This window comes from Centruroides vittatus, unplaced genomic scaffold, assembly GCF_030686945.1.
Source record: "Centruroides vittatus isolate TY-2023 unplaced genomic scaffold, ASM3068694v2 contig_717, whole genome shotgun sequence".
NCBI classification, from domain to species: Eukaryota; Metazoa; Arthropoda; class Arachnida; order Scorpiones; family Buthidae; genus Centruroides; species Centruroides vittatus.
The window spans coordinates 4,891,792-4,911,848 of NW_027122456.1; the positions used below are offsets into that span (position 1 = coordinate 4,891,792).

General features: G+C 29.8%; 1 protein-coding gene across 1 annotated transcript; it reads right to left on the reverse strand.

The window, feature by feature from the left end:
• Positions 1 to 1,038: 1,038 nt before the first annotated feature.
• LOC136980726 (isocitrate dehydrogenase [NAD] subunit beta, mitochondrial-like) lies at positions 1,039 to 19,518 on the reverse strand. Its single transcript, XM_067276921.1, has 8 exons — positions 19,404 to 19,518; positions 15,386 to 15,454; positions 11,892 to 12,028; positions 9,176 to 9,316; positions 8,980 to 9,112; positions 6,286 to 6,669; positions 6,066 to 6,221; positions 1,039 to 1,191 (listed from the first exon to the last, which is right to left on the reverse strand). Exons 1-8 carry the CDS (start codon positions 19,458 to 19,460, stop codon positions 1,120 to 1,122), a joined length of 1,149 nt encoding a protein of 382 aa, XP_067133022.1. The 5' UTR covers positions 19,461 to 19,518; the 3' UTR covers positions 1,039 to 1,119.
• Between the last annotated feature and the right edge of the window lie 539 nt (positions 19,519 to 20,057).

Here is a 20,057-nt window from a genome sequence, read left to right on the forward strand (position 1 = left end):
ATAATCTGTGGAATTTTTATTTGATCCTGTAAGGGGCAAATGGGCATGCTGAATGATTTTTCCAAAAGGAAATCTAGCTATTATGTAATACACACAAGTTTGATTTTCACTGGGTTCATACTATGTCAGTAGTGTGTTCTGATGTGAAGTTTCTTCTGGTAAGAGACTCTGCTGCCAAGGCTTGATAACAATTGAAATAGAACTCTATTGGGTCGTTTTCAGGCAATATACTTATTATTGAATAAATAAATACTGTATTTGTTTTCTGAAATTTTATTCATGTTGGCAATGTCCATTTTTTTGTTTTTTATATCAACACAAAATACTTATAAAAAATTCTTTACATTGTCTAATATTATCTCATCTATTTGAGATAAATTAAAGGAGAAAAGAACTGATATTTCTTCCTTATTAACATTAAAGTATTAATTTCATTAGCCTGAAGTAGTTTGATATAACTTTTAGAAATCATTTGCACTGTTATGTTTGTGATAAAGCATTTCTTCTAATGATGTGTTCATCCATCTATTTAAGCCATTTGCCATAGAGGCAAATGGCTTAAATAGATGGATGAACACATCATTATTCAAAAAGATGCAAGGGATTTTTTTTAGATCACCTCTTGTGATAACAAATCTAATAAGAATTTGTATAACTGCAATCTTTCTATTGTCAAACATCAATAATGTTTAGAAAACATTTTTTTATTTTTAAACAAAAAATATTTAGGGCTTCGAACACATTTGCGAACTATGCTGTTTTTGAATCTTGGGTACCTGCTAATTCAAAAATTATCCATTTTTTGATTTTATGTCTGAGACTTTTGATTAGGACCACCAGAACTACAAAATATCAAAGATTCAGTCAAATCCATCAAGACACATTTCCCATAAGATCTGTGCAGTCCTTTCTACTAAATAAAAAAAAATAGAATTAAGCATTTTAACCATAATATAAATGCATTCAACAGATTTTGTTTTAATATATATAAATAAGTAATTCACACAAAAATTCTGCATAAAAAACTTCCAGTCATACTACTTTTTACATACTCCTGATTTACTTTTTTACATAACTATTTTTTCTACTTGATAAAATAAATATTATACATTAAATTGATTACAGTTGAGCTAGTATTGCTCTGGTAAAATCTGTAGTGCTGGCATATCCTCCAAGATCTCGTGTTCTGACCTGAAATTTTAGCAGAACAAATTAGTATGAAATTGCATGTTATGATCAGTTCATATACTAGTTTCATTTAAATAAAAATATTTCTATAATTAATTGTTTTTAGAATAAAATAATTAACACAATAGAAAAGAACTTATAAATGACATAGCTAGAAGGCAAAAACAAAAAAAAAAAACTGAAAAATAATTCCTTAATGATTTTATATAACCTTTTTTCCTCCAACAGTGATAAAAATTCAGACTTTTATGAAAATCATATAGGTGATGCAATTTCCATAACTTATATGTCTTGTGGTATATACCAAAAAGCATTCAATATTCTATTTTGCACATCTTTTGAAACTCTGATTATTACACATTATCATTACAAATGGCATAGAGATAAAATTGATCAAAAGAAAATCAATTTCTAACATGAAATGTTATATTGAACTTATTATTAATAGTATTGGTGAGGCTGTGGCATAAAATGAGTATTGTTGCAATAACTTTGTCTTTTACAGTTATGGAAGTAAACAAAGATTCACAGCATAAGTAGGTTTGAAAAATATAACAAACAATTATTTCTTGTTGAATGAAATTCTAATACTTTGTACAACCATCTTGAGTGTTAGTAACTTTACAGTGCTCTGACACAGAATGGATGAGATTCTTGTATCATGCTTATGATACCAAATTTTTATAATACATTTGCAGTTATTTTCAGACTCTTCTTTGTGTTCATTACATGCCAACAATTCTCAATATGGTTGAGATCACACAACTGTTACTTGACCAGTCTAGGCATCTGGTCTGGGATACTTGTAGGAACATATTTTACCTAAACTACAATGTGTGTCAATAAGTGACAATAATGCTAATGAACTATAGAAATCATCACACTTAACTCACCATCTTGGTGCAGTAACATGACACAGAATTTTCCTAGAAGATAAAGTACTTTGTAATGAAACTGTTCCTTGATTGATGGAATTAGCTTGACAAAGAAAATAATTTTTTTAGCATTCTGCATTTGTAGATCTGTTTATAAACAATAGTCTGTGAACACACTAGATATGTAGCTTCACACAATTTGACTCACCAGAAACTTTACTATCTGCATCAAGTAATCCCTGTTATGGGCCTTGCTTTTTGACGAGATTATGTCTTGTCTCTAAAATTACACTGCTGTCAATGGCTGCACACCTTAGAGCAGGGGTCCCCAACCCTATGCCTGTGGACACCATAGCGCTCGCCGATCGTTTTACGTGTGTCCGCTGCTGTGCGACCACGATAATAATAAAAATATTTCAGTTTTCAATAAAATGCTATGTAAAAGTTTTCTCATTTTAAATGATTAACCACACGAAAAGTAGTAATTGCATCCAACACAGATAAAAGCACAATGCAAAATGCGATCGATCTCTTTTTCCTCTCGCGCCAAATCTTCGCCAACCAAATTTCCCATAGCTAAAATGAAATGAATCGGTCCGTTTCTATGGTTACCGTGACAATGCAGACATTTGTCTGGAATTCATCCAGCGTTGCCATATTTGGCCACTTTTTTTTTAGTTTTGCATAAAAAATATCATTTGGCACATTGGCTACTTTTTGGGCAACATAAATTTGACGTGGCTACATTTTTGACTACATATTATTTGAATAAAAATGCACTTTAAAATGGTGTTTCGTCGTTTTTAATTAATTACAGACCCAAATCTAGACATGTTAATCTTTAAATAATAAAAGTAGAACAAAAATAATAATAATTTTCCTATTCCAAAGAACTTCTCAAACCACAGTTGTTTAATTTGAAAGTTGACTGACATTTCTTTATTAAACTAATATGTGCATTTTGCATATATCATGACCCTTCGTCAATTTGGTTTTAGGTTTTTCTGTTTTAAAAGATATTTTAAGCAATTTTAACTTTTCCTTTTTTAAACTTTTTCCGTCCTGTGTGGCACTAAGGCCTTTTTAAGCAAGCCCATTATGGGTTCGGCCACCATACAATTGGGCGGCCAGGTGATGAGGGATGGGGCCCAACATATCCGCTTGGACCATCCCGAAAAATTCCTGGGGAGTTATCGACTCGATCGGATTCGATCCAAGGTCTCTTCAGAGGGGTAGGCTGGAGGGGTAGAGATAGAAATTTTGGATCTTCAGAACGACATTATCCTAAAATCCATTGTATCAGATGAGAATTTCTGGAATATAGTTGTAGAAACAAATTTCCATTCTTGAAAAAAGCAGCATATAATATAAAATCGTTTTTCGGTACCACATACTTGTGTGAATCATTGTTTTCAACAATGAACATCATAAAATCAAAGTACAGATCACGACTTACAGATGAACACCTTGACGATTGCTTACGAGCAGGAATAACATCACTCTCTTCTAATTACGAAGCAATGGCCAATGAAATGCAATGCCAAAAATCACATTTACTTTCAAATTTATATTTTTTTATAAAGAATTTTTATACTTTGTAGATTTTGTATGCATTGTTTAGTAATTACTTGTTTTATAAAAATTGTTACTATTCTAGTGTATGTTAAATTACATTTTTGGAATTAAATGTTTTTTGTACATTATGTGTATGTATTATTAACTATGTCCAACTCTAAATTCACCTTGAAAAAACAAATGGTGCCCGCCGTCCGACTGGTAATCTAGAATGTGCTCTTAGGTACAAAAAAGTTGGGGACCCCTGCCTTAGAGGTATGAAGGAGTACATGTTAGGAGTTGCAATTTGACACAGAATATTTGGTGCTGAAATCTTGCACACAAAAAATAAACCTGACTTATAGTAGTCAGAGGACCAAAAACTAGGTAAAAATAAAATACAAAATGTGGAGACTGTTTCTACAAACAGGCGTGAGTGCAAGATTTTCATATGCATTGCTCACACTCTCCGATACAGTCTCATTCTGAGAATGGCTTCACTGTTTTACTTGTTCTATATCTAACATAACCTGTGCAGATCTGATGGAAAGCATTAAGTTTGGATTCATAGTAGAAGTCAATGTGTCAAATCTTCAGTCTGCATGTAGTCTGTCCAGCTAAGTCTCTGCTCAATTCTCTCAACAGTAATGGCTTCTTATGCAGATGACAGGCTTTTAACCCATGTTGCACAGTTTATGCACCTGTTTCCTCTTCCCACTTTACAGTTCAGAACTAGCAGTATGTTTTGCAAACTGTAATGCTTCTAGATCCATCCTAGCATGGTATACTGATGTGTTTACCTCCTGATCCAGCTTTCTTTTCAATATTATCTTGTTCATATCATTATAACAAATGCACAATTTTTGTTGATTGATGATAACACACCCTGAGCTATTTCATAAAAGGATAAACCTTCAGCATTCAAACTGTGACAGATGTATTATATGTTTGAACTATATATTAGGCTTTTTACATGGTGTTAACTGTTGAAAACTTTCTATTTGACTATAGAAGTGGACATTTGTATTCTCCACTAGTATAAAAATTTATGTAATCAATTGAGAACATTGCTACAGTAACTATAAGTCTGCTGCAGCATGTTTTCAGCCAATGAAAGTGTTGTCATGGATGATATCATATTTAGTTTTTTGCAAGTCTGCAGAAAAACAATAATGTTAATTTTTTAAAATTGAGTTACGTCACTCTCAAGTTACGTCGTTCCCGATTATACATCGTTTGTCAAAAAAGTATTTGGAAAAATAAAAATCAAGTTTAAGTCAGTTTATTCGACTTTAAATCCGTCCGTCACAAACATTGAAGTCGTAATATCACTAGAAAAGCGTTGAAAGCACATAAAATCATATTAAAATATGTATATTTACAGTAAATGTTAATATAATTATCATAAATCCTAGAGAATGAAACATGAAAACATCTGTGTTTCTGTGTTGTCGTCTTATTTAGTGGTCTTTCCGTGCTCATTATTGGAGTTTTCCACCGAAGTTTCGACTTGCGTCGTAACTACACAAGTAAATTCGACTTAAGTCATTTTTTGACTTCTGTTGCCTCTTCTGGAACCAATTACCGGCGTAAGACGAGGTATACCTGTACTTAATAAAAATACTAAAAATAAAGATTATTCTCAGTTTTAAAACAAGTAAAAATTACTTTGACTTAATCGAAGTTGGATTAAGTCAAAGTAGTTTTTACTTGTTTTAAAACTGAGAATAATCTTTATTTTTAGTATTTTATTTTGTTTAGTAATTTGTAAAAAACAACTGTTTTCTGAAAAGTAAATTCTGTTCCACATTCTCTTACAATGAATACTAGAGCATTAAAGTGATTTTACCATATGCTGAGTGAGCCAATTACACTATCCCACTTACAATAGACTTCACTCAGGATTTAAGCTTTCAGAAATTTACATAAATTTAAAAACTCTTGTGTACATATTAAATCAAGTGCTATAAATAATTTCTTTTGTAAATAACAAGTTCATTTCAATAAATTACTACCTTTGATTTCATTAGTTAGGAATACATAGCTATGCAAATCTTGCAACCAGCTAGTATTTATACATATATATATATATAGCAAAATATGTGACTGTTAATTTACTAATTAACAATGTATTGGATGATCAAATGAAAGTAGAATTTGCAGGAAATAGTGTGGCAATCCTATTAGAGTTGGTAATATTGTGAGCTGGCCATGCTTTTTCACAACCAGATCATGGTATTTCAAGTCTTCAAATTCCTTGCAAGTTCTATTTTTGTTTGATCACCCTGTATAATTGTTTGAGAAAAATAGTATTAATACATAGTTATTTTAAATGAAATAACTATGTATTAGTATTATTAAATAACATTCATTTCTTCTAAAAAGTTATTTGTAAAGAAAATCAAATCTGTATATTACTTTATTTTTATATAAATTGATTATACTTACTTTGCCATCTTTCAAAACTTTATTAACTGCATTTCTTATAGCAGTAGAATATGAATGCAAGTTTATGTGTTTCAATAAATTAACAGCAGATAGTATCATAGCTGTTGGATTAGCAATGTCTTTTCCTCCTGCTTCAGCAAATGTATGTCTTGCTCCCTAAATCATAAATTTTATTATTAGTAATTTAAAATGATTTTATTCAGTTTTTAAAATTTCTTACTGGTTCATAGACGACGCAGTTGGCGCTATAACTAGCTCCAGGTACCACACCAGCTCCACCAACTAGACCAGCAGCCAGATTGTCAACGATATTGCCATACAGATTAGGCATAACCATGACATCAAATCGATGAGGATGGGCAACTAATTGCATGCAACAATTGTCAATGATCATTGATTCAAATTCTATTTGTGGATATAATTCAGAGATCTCTTCACAACTTCGGAGAAACAATCCATCTCCCAGTTTCATGATATTGGCTTTATGTACTGCTGTCACCTTTTTACGTCCATATTTTGTGGCATAATCAAAAGCAAATTTGGCAATTCTTTTAGATTTTGTTCGAGTGACAATTTTCATACATTCTATTACACCTGTCACACTCTTAAAAAATAAATAAATATGAAAGTGAATCTAACATTGTAACTTAAATTTCAATATTAAAAATATTAATTAAAGACAAAAAATTATAACATTTAATTATGCATTCTATTTTAATTACAATAAACTTAATATATTTGACTTTTTGTAATGTAATTATTATTTTTATGTCAAGCTGAAATTTTTTAAAGTTTGATAATAAAACTAAATCTGCTTATCAATTAAAATAAAAGTGATAGTTAAATTAAAAAACTTATTTTATAAAGTAATTAAAAATACATTAAATGATTATAAAAGTATGTACTAATTTAGTACAATGATTTAAAATAATTTTTTTTAAATTTAAATTTTTACAATTATTTCTCAAGTTTAATTAATATTAACAAATTATGTAAATTTATTTACATGCCTAATTTGTTTTAAAGCATTGTGTGAAAATAATAATTACTGTTTGATATATTGCAACTCAATTTTCTCTAGCAGTAATAGTGAACACGTTAACATCATTTGTTCTTTTAATTATAAAATACAGTCAAACCTGTTTTTATGCGCTCTTTTTATGTGCGATTTTTATTTGTGCGATTTTTTTAATGCGAATTTTTAATTTGTGCGGTATAGTTGGCGACTAGTCTCGTGCGATTCGTCATGTCTTACGTTGACTTATTATAGCTAAATAAACTTATTATAGCATAAATGCACTTATTATAGTAATATTATTGCATGAATATGCGAAAAATGAAATAATTTACTTTTTAAGTCAACAAAACACCAACTGGACAAAAATATGTAAAACAGACGATAGACCAGACGATGCAGTCAAGTGCTGACATCTGTTGTCAATAAATTCTATTTCGTACGGTTTTGAGTTATTTTCTATGTGAGACTTCTTTTATGCGGTCCCTGTTGACCGCATTAAAAAAAAATATTTTTTAATTGTGTTGCGAAAACTATTATTTACAGCCATTCGTGAAGTTTCGTGAGATTTTTTTTTATGCGTTTTTTTTAATGCGGTCCCTATCCCCCGCATAAAAACAGGTTTGACTGTATAGTTTTACATTTCATTTTAGTTTTTAATAATTAATTTCATTATAATATTTTTTATTTAATAAAAGGTTGCTGCTATTATTTAACAAACCAATACTTTTAAGAAATGAGTAGACATCAGCACTCAAATGTTGAGTATTATTATTCAATTACTTGTTAAGAGGTAAGAGACTGAGTAGACAGTAATAATTTCTATTAAAACTAAGTTACTGAGTGATTACTATTCAAATCACGTATCACATATGACATTTCTACAAAATATAATTTTATTAGGTTCGTACTAATTTAAACAAAAATAAAACTTTCATTTTTTTTATTTTTATTTTGTTCAAATAGATTTTATTCCAGGACAGATTAATCAGGCTGTTTTATATATATATAAATAGTTTTCTAATTTGTATTATAGAGTTTTAAAATTTGTGAAACTAACCACGGTATCATGCCTATTATAATTGTATGTATTTCTGTTGAGATTTTTAAAAGTTAGTTGCAAACTTTTTATTAATATTATTTGAAGCATGAAGGATGAAGCATTGGTTTTTTAACCATTGTATAATTTGTGACTATGAAGGGTGATTCAGATAAGCTTTCTTTTGTTGAGCTGGGATGTGGATGTTTTGCTATTTTCATTTATTGAGTTTTTTTTCTTCAATTTTAGAATTGAGTTATTGGAAAAGATTTTCTGGTTTTGGAAATAACAATTTATTATTTTTATATTCTTTAATAACTAATGAAATTTTTGGGGTTGTATTGTTGATCTAGACAGAATATTTCTTTCCCTGTGGAAAACCATTTTCAAGACTAGTTTTAATCCTCAGGAATTTTTCAAATGTTCATCCTCATCATTTGATCATCATCTTGTGGACTTAAGTGAACCCATGAGTGTGTGCAAAATGTGCAAAAAATATACAACTATTACTTAGTGCAATAAAGGCTTTAAAAAAATCATCTCCTGTAATTCCTTAAATCAAATAAACACTGTTTTTATATAAAAAATAAATAAATCAGATAACAATTCAAAAAAGCAAAAAGCCATAAAACAACTTATTTTATGTTATATTTAAACATTTTTATAAAATATATGAAACAGAAAATAGTAATGAAACATTTATTCATTATTCTCCATTGGTGTATTAATACCAACATTAATTAGTAGTGAATACTTTTGTAATTACTACTAACAAAGGTCAAGATAATTAGTTCATTACATTGTATTTTTCAATAGTAGTTAGAAAGAAAAAAAAAGATAGATATAGATTAAACTCTCACCTGATGTTCTAGAGCACTATATTCGCCTTCAGTCTGTTCTCTAATAATGACAAAATCTAGATTATCATGACGAGTTTGAATACCAGGAACGCTATTTATGGGAACTACATTGGCAAACATATCTAATTCTTTTCTGGAAAATATATTGGAATAAATATATTATTTATTTAAACTGATTTCTAAAAAAAATATTCACCTAAGTTTCATATTAAGTGACATCAATTCTCCAGATACAGTACTGAATGGTGTTTGAAGACTTCCCTTGAGGGCAATGCCATTTCTCTCTATGGAAGCCATAACATCTTCTAAAGGAGTACTTATATTATGATGAACTTCACTGAAATAAAAAGAGAAACCTTTTGTATGCAAAATTTAAATTATTATAATTCTTATACATTACATGACAATTTGGCAACAGTCAACTGGGTGACAAACTTAAATTTTTGCAGGCTTAGCAAGTATATACTTTATCAGATTTTTTAAAATGATAAACCAGATACAATACATTTTACCAAGGAAAACATTCAATAATCAAACATTTTTGGTTTGTTCTACAAGCTATCCTCACGCATTATACAGTGGAACCTCGCTTAACGAACATCTCACATAACAAGTAAAATAAACTGAAAAAATGACTTGCTTAACAAGTGAATTTTCGGATAACAAGTGGCTAGGAGAGGAGAAGTCTCGAATTGTGCGCATGCTCCATCTAGCACTCATTCAGCTAGCATCTTAGTGTTGCTTGTGATCACAGATTTTTCCAAACTTGTGTTCACACATATTACTTATAAACATCAACAACCATAGCCCATTATATAATAAACATGCCAAATTATATGCCAAATTCTTGGGTCATTAAATTTAATGACAGATTCCAAATTAAATTTTAGAAATGTCTGAATTAAAAGTTAACTATTTATAATTATTAAATTTAATACAAGATGGAAACATAACTGCCTACCTCTAGTAAAATTAATTAATTTCTAATATTTAATTATAGCCTTTACATAACCCAAGAATTTGGCATATCATTTGGAGTGTTTATCAAACATATTAGCTGTGATTTTTTTTTTTTTTTTTTGTTTCTGCAAATTGAATTTGCATTTCAGGTTGGCTCATTCTGCGCTAGAAGAAAAGATGATGATTCACGCTCCTTAACAATGATTATTGTATGATTTTCTTTGAATAAATATTTTACATAAAATATTCGAGTATATTTTTTGGCGTGGAATGCATTATTGTATTTTACATTAATTTCTATGGGAAAAATTGTTTCAGTTAACAAGTGTTTCGCATTACGAGCAAGACTCTGGAACGAATTATGCTTGTTAAGTGAGGTTCCACTGTATTACATTCTAACACAGCGGTCGGGAACTGGGGTAAATTACCCCAAATGGGGTAAAAATGAAATTATTGGGGATAATAAGGAATTTCTCCAAAACCTAAAGTAAAAGTTTTCAATGAAATTATTGTGTTCCTAAATGATAATTTTATTTGGTTTGTCTATTATTTATTATTTTCATGAAACTTTTTTCATTTTAAGTGTAAAATGATTCAATAAATAGTGTTTAATTTAAATTTGTATCAATTTTCTCCTTTTCAAAATGAGTAATATCAAAGGGGGTAATATCGACTTACACAAATATATTTTGAGGTAATGGCTAAAAAAGTTCCCCACCCCATTCTAACAGAATTTCAAATATAACACATTTAATATTGCCATCTTTTATTCATATTTAATTAAATATGAATAAAAGAACACAAAACAATTTTAAAAAAGATGAAAATTACACAAAAATCAAATCAAATTGATAATAAAAGTTGAAACATAAAATATAATTAAAATAAATGTGTTAATATATAATGTGAAACAAAAGATGAAAATGTAATATTGCTTCCTTTGTCTGAAGGGCAATCTATAAATTAGTGTTTTAGTTTTTTTCCCCTATGACATATTTCCATGCTGATGATCATCTTTCAGTGTCTCTAGCATTCAGACACTTGTTCATTATCCTGCTTCCGTATATTTCTAAGTTTTCTGTACTCACCATTAACGATGATGAATGCACTGGTTTTATGATGTTGGCATCCTCCCATTTTACAATTGAGTTTTCCACTTGCACCATGGTGAACAACACTGCAACCTTGCAGAACTGTCCTTTTTTGATGATGTATTTATGTTCTTTATGGTGTACTGCAAGATTTCTTTTTTGACCCCAACAAAGTTTCACCTAAGTTTCTATTAAGTGACATCAATTCTCCAGATACATTAATGAATAGTGTTTAAAGACTTCCCTTGAGTGCAATGCCATTTCTCTCGTTTTTGTTTTCATACAGAATTCTATAGCTGTTTACTTGTGCTTTTTTGTTTTTTCTTTGTCATTTCTAAGAAGTCTGTAAATGGTGGGCACTCTTTTGAATACCAGTTCTGTTTCTTTATGATTTGCAATCTCATTAGTGACACTCTTTAAAGTTTTGTTATATGTGAACATAAATATTTTATTGCTTCATGTTTTTGTTCCTTCATTGACTTCCTTAATCTTTTGATAAGATCTTAAACCAATATCTTTTTGTATCCCAAAGATTGTAATATTTTTAATTCTGTTCAGCTGTGTAATATTATATGTATATACACATACATAGATACATAAAGGTTTTATTCTAGACTTGAATTTTAATAGCATAAGGTTTTTGTGAGAGTCAAAAAATCAAAGGAACACAATAATAAAAAATTTGAGAACTTATCAATTAATTTAATTTGCATTTAATATATATTTTCAAAATTTCAACATTTTAACTCTATTTCTAACCTGTACCATTAGCTAGTGATATTACAGAAATAAATTATTATTCATTCATTCTATATAGAATTTAAATCAAAATTTGTTCTATGTATTTTAGCATCTAGTTACCTCACAAACAGTTCTTCAAATTCTACAGGAACACCAAGATGTTTAAATATTTCTTTTACTGAATTACATATTTCTGGACCAACTCCATCACCAGGAATAAGAGTACATCTCAGTTTTTCTTCAGATTTGGAAGCAAGCTGTATCAAAAAGGTATTATATTTAAAGTTTTTATTAAAAATAATACTATATTTATTGTTATTTATTTTCAAATAAAATTATAATTTTAATTATATTATTATAATTATGGAATATCAGAGAGAAAACTATTGTTTAAAAAAATATATAGGTATCCCCATTTAACATCAGTAATCTGTTCCTGAAAATGAGATGTTCTACAAGTATATGAAGACATTAATCAAGAGACCATTTCTCATTTTAAAATGGGAAAAATTATATAATTTGTTACAATGTCAATCCATAAACTTTAACAGTTTTGTTAACATGTAACTGAAACACAATAAATATGCTTATATATGCAACAAATCCAAAAAAGACAAAGGAAGAGTAACAAATTATAATATTAGGATGTAAAATGCTTAAATATCATTTCTGATCAGCAAACAGTAAGATCCTTAATATATAGTTGTTTTGTAAGCAGTAACTTATACAGTCCATAAAGATCACATTTACAATACAGTATAACAAATGTGGGTGCCGGGAGGTGGCCGATTTCTCGTTCCTCCTTTTTGTCGGCTAACAGGTCCGTGAGACCTGCCCACGTCAAGATGGCGGTTCGGAGGAGTTACGCGTTACGCGAGTGGATGCGAGTGGAGGAAGTGAGTGGGTTCGACGGTAGAGCGGCGGATGATGACATTCGAATAAAGGACATTACAACGGATAAAACAATAACAAAGATTTATTAAAGCTAACTTGTCGATTACAGATACGGCGAGCGTCGGTCGCCTGAGTTCGTATTCGCGGAGGGAGAGTTTACAAAACTTCGGGTCATACCTCGTGATCCGGGTCGCTCTTCACAGTCGATACGATTTCGTAGGTTTCCGGCGGTTCCCCTCGACTTTTTGGCCGCACGCGCACAGGCTAAGAGATAGACGTAACCGACCCCCCTTTTCTCCGTCGTCGCCCTTTTATTCTCTCGGTCACGAGTTTCAGGTTCGCCAACCCGCGTTTTTCGACTCTTGTTCCTCCTGATTCAATTTTTCTATCTTTTGACTCATATCCCTTTTCCTTCTACTTGCGCGGAAAGGGATGTATCATTACCGGCTAACTTCCGGTGGGTTCGAATTTTCACACAAATAACACACAATAAGAATTTTTGTTTGAAAAAAAATGCAGGACAAAAATTTGCAGTAAGACACACAGAAATTTCAATACATTTTAAAAAATGTCTGTAGCATTTCTGTAAATTATAGAATTGTTGATTACTATTAACGACATCATAAAAGTGTGTTTGGGCTTTTCGTTACAAGAGATATCAATATATTGGTGTGATGCTTCTTGCAACACCAACAACATCCAAAATGTATATCTCCTTTGTTGACACTTGGGGAGTTTAAAACATTACATATAATTCTGATGCTCTGTCAATTGTATTTAGATTGTAACTCAAGATTTTTTCCATACATTTGTTTTGTTAAAAATACAAGTAAAATGGCAAAGCCATTTTTGGGATGATAGTATGCTTCAGAGAGCACGAGCAATGCATGTGCAAATCTCGCAATCATACCTGTTTATAGAAACAGCCTCAGCATTTTGTATTTTCTTTTGACCCAATTCTCAGTCTCCTGACTATCTACAAGTCTGGTTTATTTTATGTGCACATGATTTGGACACCAAATACTCTGTGCCAAATTGCAACTCTTGACATGTACTTCTTCATACCTCTAAGGCGTGCAACCATTAATGGCAGTGCGGTTTTAGAGACGAGACATAATCTCATAAAAAATATCAACTAAAAAACAAATGTCAAACTAAAATACATTATATAAATCCTAAATGGTGTAAAAATACAGCTTTAAAACGGTAACATTTCCATAACAATAATAATAATGTTTAAACACAGAATTATGAAAATAATATCTGGCAAAATATATGTATTGATATTGTAACTTTATTTTATTACATATATAATGTTATATTACAGATATATAATTTAAAAAAATATTATTTAATTATATTCTGTAATGTGTGATAAAGTAAATAAGTAAAAAATAAAAACAATATCATCTTACCTTGTACAGTAAAACATTGATTATCTAAAAATCAATTATCTGGAAAAATCACTTAACTGAAACTGACTTCAGAGAATACTAATTCCAAAAATTACAAAATTTTTATGTAATAGCAACTAGTGACTGTCAGTGATCTTCCAGAAGCCTGCTACTGAAGTTCATTATCAACACTAGCATTAGATTTTATTTATTATAATACAGATAAAAAAAAATGATTAATGAGTCACAGGCTTCTAATGCATTAAGTGCTTCACTGTGCATAGGCACAATGAAGTACTGTATTTGAAACATTAGAAACAGCCCAACGAATGATGGTTAGAAATGCAATCTAAACAGATTTTTCTCATGATGATCAAGCAAGCCAAGAATTTAGCAGAGTTACTAGTTACTACAGAGTTAGAGAAAAAAAACTACATAAAGCAAAATAAGTGACCAAAAAAAAGTATAGTACTCACATAAAAATTAATATTAAATTTTACTGTTATGTATTTTTTTTACTATAAGTTCAAAGTTTCATCACTACATTGTAAATTGCAATGAAAGACTAATGCTTGCTTTAATAAATCTATATATATATAATCGAGACGAGTTGATAATAATAATAATAATCAGTGCAGAGCCCAAACGGTTAGAAGTTGAAAGTTGAAATTTGGTACACAGTTAGGGTATGTCACAAGAATGCACACCAAGAAGGGATTTTTCGAAATTCCTTCCCACGGGGGAGAGGGACTGGATTAAGGCTTAACACTTCCATCAACAATGGAAATGTTATGTAACAATGGAATTGTTAAGAGAAAGCAACATGCAAGACGCAGGTGCAGTTTTTTTCGTTTTTGTGGGAAATTGAACATATTTTTAGACCCATCTAAAAATTCTCTAATTAGTCTGGAAACAAAGGGACCCAATTCTTGCATTCTGTGAAAACAGGTAAGGTAATATTCTTAATCTTTGGTATCGTTACTTTTGCCCGAGCAATGCTGGGCCCACCCGCTAGTTAAGAAATAATAAAGAAAATTGTATGCCATTCATATTTAGCAAATTTGTATGACTTTACATTCTATTATTATTGTATTAGAATTAAAAAATTAATACTTTTATTTTATTTAAAATTTTATCTTTTCTTTCCTTGCCAAATGTGATTGGTTATCTGAAACTGTCTCATTCTAATTATTTTGAGTATTTGATGCTCTACTGAAATTCATGCTATTGTATTGCTTTATTAAATATTAAAATTAATTAAAAACAAAAATACTCTATTTATTAATTAAATTTATAGAATAAAGGAATATGATTAAAATAACTTACATCTTGATTATTCTGTTGTAAAGGATGACTTGCTTGGGAAATAGTTCTCAAATCACAAGCAGCTATTCTCTAAAAATATTTACATGTTTATCAGTATAGAAGAATATATTCTAAGTAAAAAAGAAAGAAAGAAATAAAAGAAAGATTTTTTTATTTAGTAGTATGACTTATATTTAAATGTTGTTACTTGTTTTATTAATAAAACATTAAACATAGTAGTAAAAGTTTTTAATGTTAAATAAAATAAAAATAAAATAGTTTACTTTATAACCATCGATGGTTATAACCTAAGTTTATATATACTGGAAGAGGAGATCAGACCGGAGGTCCGGGTAGCATAATATTTTATTTTTAATTTATTATTTTTTACAACAAGCAAATAACAATACAAATATCTAATTTGTTATAAAATGTTTGACAGAGGGTCAAATAATTTATAAAATTAGATATTTTCAAATAAGAGGCAATTTACATCTGACAACTTTACTTACAGTTCATACATAAATTTTTTACTGAAACAATATAGGATATTTCCTTTTAAACATACAGTAAATAAAATAATTTTAGAAGTTTGTACTTGAAGAAGAAAATGTTATGTGAAAATTATAAAAATAATATTTTTGGAATTTCAAAGTACTTTGTGTTAACTTGTAACTTGTGTTAACATTAACAATAATGTAAAAAAATATAGCTTAACACAATTTTTTATAATTAAAAATTTACATATAATCAAGTTCTTTACTGTAATGAATAATATGAGAAACATACATTATTGATAATTGATTCTGACATACACTAATACTTTTCCAATATTTCATTTTTAATGTAAACCAAATGTATTAAGTTAGAACCTAAAAGCAAATTCCTTACTGAATAGCAATGTTCATTAGTTGCAAGGTACTCTTACTGGTAACTTACATAATTAAAATCTTTTAAACTTTTTAGGAGTCATAAGTGCAACATGGAAAAAAATGTATGTTAATTTTTAATTGATTTAATTTTTAATGATTGATTTAATGAAATTTGTATTAATGATTATTATAATAAGATGTTTCTATATAATTCAGTATCTATTCAGTAACTTTAAAAATTCTGAAAGCAAAATTAAATCTTTATGAATGCAGTAAATCAATGATGATTCAAGTCATATGCTTTTAATTATCTTGGCATTGTCTCTGGTCAGTTATAAATAATAGTTATTTTGAAAAGAAACTTTTTCCCAGAACTAAATAATTAACAACTATAAAAAAACCAAATTTGTTTTTGACTAATTTAACTTTATACACAGCATTTATAAAATATACACAATCCTCCAAATGCAGTAAAAATTCCAACAGTGTCCTTTCAGAATTATATAAATAATTCAATATTTACAATTATTAGCATAATACAAGGGTAAAAACTATGATATGCATAAATGCACCACATGACATGCATAAAATACAGAAATTTATAAAATTCAAAATAACAAAAATTAAAAATAATAATTTAAAGTTAAACTCCAAATTTTTTTCTTAAAAGTTATCTATTTTAATATCTGATAGATACCTCAACAAAGTTCATAAATAAATCTTAAAACATATTAAAATATAACTTTTAATTAATGTGTGTTTAAATTTTAACTTTTGTAAAAGCACATATCTGTTTCAAAGAATATAATACATAATTTTTTACAAAGCAGATTATTGAAGTAATTGAAGATATTAAAGCCTTCTTTTTAATTTAAAAGTTTCTTATAAATTCATAGATTTTAATTGTATCTGTTATTTAAATGAATGCATGGAACATTTTGATTACTGTATACAGGTATCCCTTGATTAACACAGTTAATTAATCCCTGGATGCTACTGCATATATCAAAGTTGTGTTAATCAAATATGGTCTCAATGTTAAGTAAAGACGGTAAAATCATGTTAATTAAAACTTCTGTCACATACTTAAGATAAGAGATAAATAATAAAACTCACGCCAAAATTGTATAGACTTCTGCTAATTATCACTGAGTTCAGCGTTAACACAAAACTTTCCTTTATATCGCAAGTACTTTCGACAAAATTCAGCTCGTCGTCTTCAGGCAAAAAAAGAACAACAAATTTGAAGAAATGGCACGTAAAGTGTGTTCCAAATGGAAAATGGAAGAATTTCTTTGGCAATTTTTAAAAAGAAGTTTTTAACGTTCGGTAACTCCACCGGTTCGGAAGCTCTTAAATCTGTGCGACTGGCGGTGCATGCGTTGAGGAGCGAACGTGCTAACTGTGCAACTCTCAGCCAATTGCTACCCAGGTCAACTGCCATTTTCCTACCTGTCCTTCAAGGATCTTATATCAAATATCAAAATGTCTAACATCCAGACATATCTAGGGGCTGTCAACATAATCAAGGAACAAGAAACCAGCTTATCAAGTCTATAACGACTACAGGCATTTATCCTTGCACACACAAGTGTAAACCCTCTCTCTTGCACTCTTAAGCTTATATGTGCAAATAGTTATATAAATAAACAGGTATTATTCTTTTGTAATTGAGTTGTAGTGTGCACTTCTTTTGGGTGCACTGTCTCTCAGACCATCTCCACCCCGAATCTGAGTGCCTACATATGTGACCACTCGCATAAAACAAACTTAATGGCCATCAAGGTTTCTGTGTCTGTCCTAAAGGACACAGTGATGTCAGTCCTGACGAATTAGTCATTACCAACGCGATGCCAATCCTTTGGTCCCATGGTGCAGAAGCATAAGGGTGCTTTGCGCATTGTCACAAAAAAAAAATCAAAGAACCAAGTTTGATAACTGTGATGATTATGCTGTTGGAAAAGACCAGCTAATCACTCTTTCATGCATGAAGTGTTGATGCAATCACTTTTGCATATTGATGTTGATATGAAGGAGTTGCTCCATCTTGTATAAAGATTGGTATCCAGTTTTATTGCGAAATGTAAGAATAACAAAATGTGTCAGTGGCCTAGACACAATGTTTTCTTCAAAAAATATGGTCCTATGATAAAGGATACTTGAACTTTCCCCCACAGATTTTTGTGAATGCAAGGGAATTTTGTTGATAAATGTATGGGTTTTCTCCAAACTAAACATAGCAGTCAAGTGCTCACCATACCTTTCAAGTAAAAGGGGCTTTACTAGTCCACAGAAATTGCCAGGCTCATGAATCATCTGAGCTGTGAATGACATGGCAAATGATTTCCATTGAATAATAATCACCAGGAAGCAATTCATGATTGCTATATTCTGTAGAGGTGAAACTGCAATTAAATTGCAGTTTCACCTCTGCAGAATATCAATCTAAAATTTTCCATGCTAGAATAGAGCACATCAAATTGTTGTGATATTTCACTTGCTCTAGAGCTACCTCAAAAATTCTCCATTTAATACTCCACCAAAGCAAACAACTTCCTTCATTTTCATTAGCTTCTCTAATTTGTAGCCCTTTCTTGGGTTCACAACAAAGTCTTCCATTTCTTCAAAATGCAAATCATCTTCCAGAGATTAGTAATGGTCAGAGGATCTTTTCTGCAAGGACTTAAAATTTAGAATTTCTTGTGTGCAGCATTAGCATGGTCACTTCTCCTTCAATAGTATAGTTTAACAAGTACTATCAGATATTATTCATTAAACTTTACTATCTGATACATTTTTCTCATATACCCAGTATGCAAATTGCAACGACATTAGCGCCAAGTTTCTCCCTATCGGAAAATTTTAGAACTAAACCTTTTATGATCAGGGAAGTGTGCACACCAAATTTGGTTGCATTTGATCCAATAGTTCTTTCTATAGTGCTCTAAACACGTCCTGTTTAATTATAATCACTATTTTTTAATACTACGAAGTGTTTATCGATTGTAATTATAATTTTAAGCATAAGAAACTAAAAACTGCATAGATAGATTAATGTTAACATAGATGGTGAGAAGAAACTGTATTCACTTTAATATCAGAATACCTAATTATTATATAATCAAAATAACTCTGAAAAATTTATAAAGAAAGTTTACAGTACGTACCATGCGCGACTTTACACTATCTATCGCACACCTCCGGAAGGACGAGAAGAAAGCCATTTTACATATAACGCGATATATCACTACAGATACCAACAAACGATCGTCATCATTTAATACTGAAGTGCCCTCTGTGAGTGAGTTCATGAAAATTGATAGGATACCGAAATTCTATATCTTAGGTAATACGCAATGCTGTAAATATTAATACCAAATTTATTATTTCGCTCAAAAGAAAACTATTTAATAAAATATTAAAAAATAAAAAATTCCAAGCTATGAAAATTTACTGTATTTATGGATTACATACAATTTATTTTATTATGTTTTCGTTCATGTATGCCAATTAAAAATATTCCTGAAACGTTTTCCAACCAATTATTAATGTCGAATTTATCAGATAAATTGTATTAAGAGAGTATTAACATTTTAATAAATAATCAACGCATTTCTTTTTTTCAACAAAATTCCTTCTCGTTATAATTTCATGCACTCTGCGATATAGATGCCAATCAAAAATCAAATTTATTTAAATACATTTCAGTTATTTTCAAAAATAAAACAGAAGCATAACATAATCACTCGAGAATGAAAGCATAAAAATCTTGACGGCCGGATGGCCGAGTGGTCAAGGTGGTAGCCTACCGTTCGGAATCG